This window comes from Pristis pectinata, chromosome 12, assembly GCF_009764475.1.
Source record: "Pristis pectinata isolate sPriPec2 chromosome 12, sPriPec2.1.pri, whole genome shotgun sequence".
Lineage (NCBI taxonomy): Eukaryota > Metazoa > Chordata > Chondrichthyes > Rhinopristiformes > Pristidae > Pristis > Pristis pectinata.
The window spans coordinates 8,597,578-8,606,156 of NC_067416.1; the positions used below are offsets into that span (position 1 = coordinate 8,597,578).

The 8,579-nt window shown below is 43.3% G+C and overlaps 1 protein-coding gene across 1 annotated transcript in view; it reads right to left on the reverse strand.

The window, feature by feature from the left end:
- The window catches only part of pdzd7a (PDZ domain containing 7a), a 67,914-nt gene extending 61,879 nt beyond the window's left edge, over positions 1-6,035 (reverse strand). The window contains exons 1-2 of the mRNA XM_052027686.1: positions 5,987-6,035; positions 3,189-3,635 (exon numbers count right to left, since the gene is read on the reverse strand). Coding sequence (XP_051883646.1) covers positions 3,189-3,369 — 181 coding nt within the window. The 5' untranslated portion in view covers positions 3,370-3,635; positions 5,987-6,035. The remainder of the gene's footprint in view (positions 1-3,188; positions 3,636-5,986) is intronic.
- Positions 6,036-8,579: the final 2,544 nt, after the last annotated feature.

Here is an 8,579-nt window from a genome sequence, read left to right on the forward strand (position 1 = left end):
GCCTTACAGTACACTCCTCATTTTTGTTCTCTGCATCACTGTTTACAAATAAGAACTTTAAACATGGTTTGCCATGTATCACAGTACTTTCATCAAGCTAATGATATTTTTATTGCCCCTCACTCCAAATGATTGGAATGCACCTTATGAAATTACAAAAGCCTCTGGCAAATACTTGGTGTAAAGTTAGTGTGCCCATGGCAGAGATTTCATTGTGGGAACTGTTTTGTGAAACAGCTTTCTGAGCAGTCCATTGGCTTGATTCAATGTAGCCCTGAATGTTCCATTGCTCTGAAAATTTATGAAATTGCTATTGCTCCAGACATTGAGATTTGGAATTTGGAATTGGATATGCAAAGCACTGTAGAGATGCTCCAAAATCCAACTGATGCTTCCAACAAACAGACCGCAATCAGTGAGGATAGGCAACAATACCTCCAGCACAATTATTCTCAATACTGGTGCCCCACAAGGCTGTGTCCTCAGCCCTCTACTCTACTCCCTATACACTCATGACTGCGTGGCCAGATTCTGCTCTAACTCCATCTACAAGTTTGCAGATGATACCACCACTGTAGGCCGTATCTCAAACAGTGATGAGTCGGAGTACAGGAAGGAGATAGATAACAGTGGAATGGTGTCATGACAACAACCTTGCCCTCAAATATCAACAAAACAAGAGCTGGTCATTGACTTCAGGAAAAGGGGCAGTGTACATGCACCTGTCTACATCAATGGTGCTGAGGAGGGGAGGGTTGAGAGATTCAAGTTCCTGGGAGTGAACATCACCAACAGCCTATCCTGGTCAAATCACATAGAAGCCACGGCCAAGAAAGCTCACCAGTGCCTCTACTTCCTCAGGAGGCTAAAGAAATTTGGTTTGTCCCCTTTGACTCTCACCAACTTTTACAGATACACCATAGAAAGCATCCTATCTGGATGTATCATGGCTTGGTACGGCAACTGCTCTGCCCGGGACCGCAAGAAACTACAGAGAGTTGTGGACACAGCCCAGTGCATTACAGACACCAGTCTCCTCTCCTTGGACTCTGTCTTTACCTCTCGCTATCTTGGTGAAGCAGCCAGCATAATCAAAGACCCCACCCACCCGGAACATTCTCTCTTCTCTACTCTTCCATTGGGTAGAAGATACAGGAGCCTGAAGGCACGTACCACCAGACTTAAGGACAGCTTCTACCCCACTGTGATAAGACTATTGAACAGTTCCCTTATACAATGAGATGGACTATGACCTCACGATCTACCTCGTTGTGACCTCGCACCTTATTGCACTGCACTCTCTCTGTAGCTGTGACACTTTACTCTGTAATGTTATTGTTTTTACCTGTACTACATCAATGCACTCTGTACTGACTCAATGTAACTGCACTGTGTAATGAATTGACCTGTACGATCGTTTTGTAAGACAAGTTTTTCACTGTACCTTGGTACAAGTGACAATAATAAACCAATACCAATCCAGAAACCAGAGAAATGACAACTCTACACTACCATAATACATCATATTACAAATCCCCACATAATGAAAAACTGTAGCAAAGCCCCTCCTGGAGCCTCTTTCCTTTTTTTGTAACAAAACACTCCTATTATACAATTTCCTTCTGCAATGGAATTTTGTATAAAAGGAATTTACAGGAATGCATCCTCTTTGCAATAAGAGACATCCCTGTATTTACAGGACTAGTTAGAGCATTCTTTTAATTACTTAAACAAAATCTTCACTTTCTTTCACATAATCACAAACACCTTTTAATTTTTTGCCCCATTTCTGCCTGTGCTTTTATTCTTCATCTCCTTTTCCCCCCCTCGGTTACCATCACCGACTGCAACATCCCACAATCAATGGGCTTGATTGGTAGTTTACATACACAATTTCTGCATTTTAAAAGCTATACATGTAGCATTCTTGAAACAAAAATAAAAATGTAAATTCTGCATGGATTTTTTTTTGTTTCCGGCATGTCGATGTTGCTGGCATTTACTGTCCATCACAACTGCCACTGAACTGAGTGGGTAATTAAGACCCAACCGCATTGGTGGACCTGCCCCACTAGTTTAATCTCATCACAACTCAAGCATAATATTTTATTGTTGAAATAAAACAAAGTTACTAATCTTTGGAATTCACCTTAAAAACCAGTAAATGCTCAGTTATTGAATATATTCAAGGATACGTTTGGCTGATTTTTGGATTTTTAAGGGAATCATGGGATGTGTCAGAAACAGCAGCTAAATCAACTGCAACCGTGGAGCAATATTGTTTCAATGCACACATTTCAATGTTATTTGTTCTATGAATGAACCCCAACCTTGAAAATAAAGTAGAAGTAGAAGTAATACAAGTAGGTTTATTTAGATGACCAAGCCAAATGTAGAACCCCACAATACATTTTGATAAGCCATTTGCCACTGAAGTGCATCAACGGACAGACTCAGTCTTGATTAAACAAGTTCCTCTCACAATCATCTTAGGAATTTATTTTTCCCCCCATGATGTAATCTTTGAATAATATTACCAAGTTATTGCCAATTAATATCAAATGACAGGGAGCTTTGTTCTTACCTCCACTAGATATCAGAGGAAAGTTTTTTACCCAGAGAGTGGTTGGGGCATGGAATGCACTGCCTGGGGCGGTGGTGGAGGCAGGTACATCGGTCAAATTCAAGAGATTACTAGATAAACACATGGAGGAATTTAAAATATAGGGATATGTGGGAGGAAGGGGTTAGGTAGTCTAAGGCGAGGTTTAAAGGTCGGCACAACATTGTGGGCTGTAGGGCCTATATGGTGCTGTACTGTTCTATGTTCTAAAAAATGAGATTGCTAAAACTCACCCCCCAAAGGGAAATAACTCTCCATATCATAATTTTCAGCTGGATTCACCCCAGAACTAGAAATAAAGGACACAAGCTGAGAACGAGAAAATGGAATTAAAGTCAAAAGCTCTTTTTCAGAGGGTATGGAAGGATGGGCTGAATCTTCTGGTCTGAAGTATATTTCAATTTCAAAAGATAGCTCCAATCCATTGGGCTGGTGTTAAAAAGCTTCAAGACAGCTAAGATACTAATTAACTGTGTAACCAGATCCAACGTAAAACAGGATGTGAAGTGAACATGATTGCAATGTTATAATGCACATATGCTCTTACCTTCAATCGGAGAAGTACCAGTGATAAGGATCACCCTGCCCATGGGTGAATTAGATCGGGTTGCTCGAGGCTGTCCATTTATTTGCTTGTACTGCTTCTTCAGCAGGTACTTTGTTGCTGTGTTTGCACTACCAGCATGATTGCTGGGGTGTATTGCATCTGTCATCTCTCTTCTTGCTGAGTCAAATGAATGAGCCATGCTGGTGTAGTCCACCAACAATTCATCAACAATCAGGACGGTATCAATTCATGTGATGTTATCAGGCAATTTCTTTCATATTGAAGTCCAAAACAGTACAAAGGAACCTTTACCTTGCATCTTTTTTCCCCAAGGAACTGCTGATAGCTCCATGTAAAATATAGAGGTCAGAAATGGGTGTACTGAGATGATAAATACTTGCCAAACTTTCTGCCATTTTGCTCAGTGATCAGTAGAAAGTTATTTGTCAATAAATTCAAGAATTCCTGCAAATCAAATTAAACAGTGCATTACTTCTACCAACCTAGATAAGGCAGAGCTAAGGTGTTACGTGCACTGCACAAAAATCAAAAGGGATAGGTTAAAAAGTATTATTTATTTAATTTCAGATTTCATTAACAGAAACAATTTTCTTTTGGAACAAAACAATATTTGATTCTGTATCTAAATGGGAGATGACTTCTCTAATGAAAAATATTTTTGAAAAGGAGGCAGAAGTCTTAATGGCATAACATTGATTAGATATCTTTATTAGTCACATGTACATCAAAACACACAGTGAAATGCATCTTTTGCATAGAGTGTTCCGGGGTCAGCCCGCAAGTGTCGTCACCCTTCCAGCGACAACATAGCATGCCCACAACTTCCTAACCCATACGTCTTTGGAATGTGGGAGGAAACCGGAGCACCCGGAGGAAACCCACACAGACATGGGGAGAACGTACAAACTCCTTACAGACAGCGGCTGGAATTGAACCTGGGTTGCTGGTGCTGTGATAGCATTATGCTAACCGCTACACTATCGTGCCTGCCCCTTACAGACTTGTTTAATAAATGGCTAAACAATGGAAAGCTCATGCACATATTGGTGGCGGGGCAGGGGGCGATGAGTAGATCTCCTGTGCATTGTGCTTGGTAGGTATGAAATCCATCTTTAAAATGTTTCATTTAATAATTCATGCATTTTCTTTAAGTCTCAGTGATAGTTAAAGAGTTATGCTAAAGCTATTATTTTACTTGAATATTTCTTAGTTTGTACATATCATTTCCAAAATGACGAAAAAATACTTAAAATGGATAACATATTGAACTCAGTGGAACCAGATGTGTGTCAGGGAGTGTGATCAGTGGCTGACATTCCTGCACCTGTTAAATGAGTGAATGTGGAGATGGGATTCTGTCTCCACCAGTAAATTCAGGGCAATTGGGAGGTTGGGGAGGGGGCTCAGGAAATTACAGGTGGGCCTTAAATGTTTAGAGCCAATGCGATTCATCTTCACCCCTTCCCACTGTTGGGCAACCCCTCTGTGGCATCCCATCACTGTAGCACCAATGCAATTCATCTTAAGAGTCATAGAGTTACAGAGCAATACAGCATGGATACAGGCCCTTTGGCCCAATGAGTCCATGCCAACCATGGTGCCCATCCATCTCATCCCAATTTCCTGAATTCGGCAGATATCCCTCTAAGCCCTGCCCCTGCATGTACCTATGCAGGGGCGGAGCTTAGGTACTTCATCCCTTCCCACTGCTGGGCAACCCCTCTGTGACATCCTAACACTGCAGCACTAATGCAATTCATCTTCACCCCTTCCCAGTGCTGGGGAACCTTTCTGAGGCATCCCATCACTGCAGGACCAATGCAATTCATCTTCACCCCTTCCCAGTGCTGGGCAAACCCTTCTGAGACATCCCATCATTGCATGACCAATGCAACTCATCTTCACCCCTTCCCAGTGCTGGGCAAACCTTTCTGAGGCATCCCATCACTGCAGAACCAATGCAATTCATCTTCACCCCTTCCCAGTGCTGGGGAACCTTTCTGAGGCATCCCATCACTGCAGGACCAATGCAAATCATCTTCACCCCTTCCCAGTGCTAGGGAACCTTTCTGAGACTTCCCATCACTGCATGACCAATGCAATTCATCTTCACCCCTTCCCAGTGCTGGGCAAACCTTTCTGAGGCATTCCATCACTGCAGGATCAATGCAATTCATCTTCGCCCCTTCCCAGTGCTGGGCAAACCTTTCTGAGACATCCCATCACTGCATGACCAATGCAATTCATCTTCACCCCTTCCCAGTGCTGGGCAAACCTTTCTGAGACATCCCATCACTGCATGACCATTGCAATTCATCTTCACCCCTTCCCAGTGCTGGGCAAACCTTTCCGAGGCATCCCATCACTGCAACACTAATGCAATTGATCTTCACCCCTTCCCAGCGCTGGGCAACCCCTCTGACATCCCATCACTGAGCACCAATGCGCATGCGCCGCGGGGCAGACGGCGACCGTCCGAAGTTGCCGGTGGTCCCGGCGACGGAGGAAGGCGGGGGAGGGGGCGGGGGGAGTGAGGGGGTAAAATCCGCCCACCTCCCCACACACAGAGGAGATAACTGGGGCAACTTCCGAAGCACATCCGAATTCGTCAACAACGAGGTAAAGTGCAGCCGTCGCCGGGCGGGTTTCTGGAGTTTTCTCCCTCCACCTCAGACACCTCACTGGGCCCCAAAAGTAGGCCTGGGATCCCCCAGCGGTCGGCAGATCCGTGGGCAAGGGGGTCAAACACCGTCCCCCCTCCTCTTCCCGTCCACTCACCGGCCGCTGTCAGGTACCTTCAGGTCTCCACCACCCGTTCAAGGGAGGACGACAGGTCGCGCTGCCTCAGGCGCTGCCCTCGGCGGCCCAAGGCCCCGCCCTCTCCTCCCCATTGGAGCGCATCGCCGTCAGGGCAGCTGCCGCCCATTGGTCGACCCGTCCGTCAATCATCCAACTCTTCCCTCGCCCTCACAAGTGCCGGTTGGAGTTGAACAGTTCCACCCAGGTATCGATGTTGATTCGCTCTGGGTGCAAGCGATTAGGTAGAGAAGTTTCATTTTTTTTATAAAAAAGCAATGAATGCAGTAAATTGTTGGCCCTGCACGCCAAACATGTGAAAGTTTTCATGCATTCTAATGGAGGAACTGCATTAAATGTGCATACGAGACAAGATGTCTTTATTAGTCACACGCACATCGAAACACACCGTGAAATGCATCTTTTGCGTAGAGTGTTCTGGGGGCAGCCCGCAAGTAGCATTCGTTATTTCCTAGGTAACTACATTTCCCTCATTTGAAGGGCACTGTGCAATAATGTTGCCATACTGACCGCCAACCATTAATAGTATTGTTAATAAACAATATGCTGGAGGAACTCCAGATTCCAGCAACTGCACTCTCTTGTGTCTCTGTGGTATTATTAATAATTGAATAAATGGTTAACTTCTTGATGATCTAATGCTAATGACTAATTTCATTTGATAAATCTGTTTTATTGGGTTCCTGGGAATGTAGAATTGCAATTCTTGAAGATATGCATATAACATGCATTGATATTTTGTAAAGCTATTCTTTATTGAGGTATCGTTGTTATAACGCAAAAATGCACCAGAAAATAAGTTACTAAATGTAATTCGGATTGCTTTAGTTTTAAACAGTCGATTTCCTGACAAGAGTTTGGTTCGTCAGCGGATAAAGCACTTAGATTTCGCAACAAGTGATTAAGTTCTTCATATTACAGTAGAGCCTTTGAGTGGCCAAATAAATTTTTGTCAATTCTCATTCCAGATGTTTTGAAAAAACGCGGTGGCTTTGATAAAGCCACATTAAGGAAAGTGATGATGCCGTTTAGCTAAAGAAAGGGGGTACTCGAAGTAGTGACTTGGAACTCGCTGTCTGTGAAGCTGGTGGAAGGGGAAATCCGTCAATGATTTCCAATGGCAATTGGGCAGGCACTTGAGGCAAGCAGACTTGCAGAGCTGCGGGAAAAGAGCGTTAGGAATGGTACTGACAGGAGTTCTCCTGTCCCGTTATGACTCGAGAAATGCGAGCCGCCTTCGAAGTTAAATGCTGAGCTCAATGATCGGCCTTTGTTGAAATGGGCGAATGGTGCAGCTTAAAATGAAGTTAAATCAGCACCATGGACAGTTCACAAGCTTGAGGATCGCAGTATCGTGACGGGCTGCAGAAAGTCAGCGGCAAATAAATAGACAAAATGAAAATTAGTTTTTATTATCTCACTCCGATATATCTCACTGTGAGACGTGAGCATTGTCAAATTTCTGCGAATAAATCAGTGTTTAGATGCGTCAGTTTGCAAAAGGAATAATATGCAACGAGTCATCTGAGAACTGAGACAGTGCGTCATTGTGAGAGGCCAGACATTCCGATTGCTATGGCAAATATCCCGTAGAAGAAGGAAGCCCAGATCAAATTCCAGTGTAAGGTGGCAGCGCGAAAGATGCATTGGATATGTCGTGATACAAAGGGAAGTTAGCTTAGTTATTTGCAAGAATATAGGGGAAATTATCACGAGAGAAAAGCATGGTGATAAAAAGTTGCAAGAAAAAATGCTTTAGAAAATTGTGGACACAGATTGACTTTAAGAAAAAGTCATTTGGGTATCAAGCCATATATGCCAAGGAGAATGCAAATAGTGTAGATAACCAAATGTCATCATTGTACTGGTCTTTTGAAACAGGAGTATACCTATTTTTTTGACTCACTGGTTATGGGTTTGAATGACATGGCTATTGCCCATCCCCAGTTACACTTGATGACCCTCTCTCTTGAACTCCTGCGGTCAATATGGTGAAGGTGCACTACAGCATAAGAGCGTGAGTAAGTTATGCGTTTTTGACTTGGCAATGATGGAGACATGACAAATGTTCATATCAGGAGATATGCAGAGGAATTTCTAAATGGTGGTCTTTCCAAGAGCTTTCTTCCTTCTTCTACATGTAAGCAGTTCTAGGTTTGGGATATATAAAGCAGCCAGAGTGTGCAAGTGATGGAGTGAGTTTTTAGGATGGGTGGATGGGATTTTAACTGGTTTGGCCCAGATGACATTGAGCTTGTTATGTTGTTAGAGCTGTGTTCATCTCAGCATATCCATCATACTCCTGGTGTTTATATGAAAGGTCGTAGAATTGTTTTGGGGAATCAGGTAGTGAATCCCCATGGAATGCCTGGTATCTAACTTCTCTTGGAGCCACAGTATTTATGTGGTGTGTCCAGTTAAATTTCTGGCCTACATTGATAGTGGTAGATAAAGCCATTTAATGCTAAGTGGAGATAGTGATGCTTTTGGTGCAGATGGTCATTACACAGCACCAGAGCAGCACAAATGTTATTTGTCACATTTCAATCCTTTTAAGAGTTATAGAGTTAT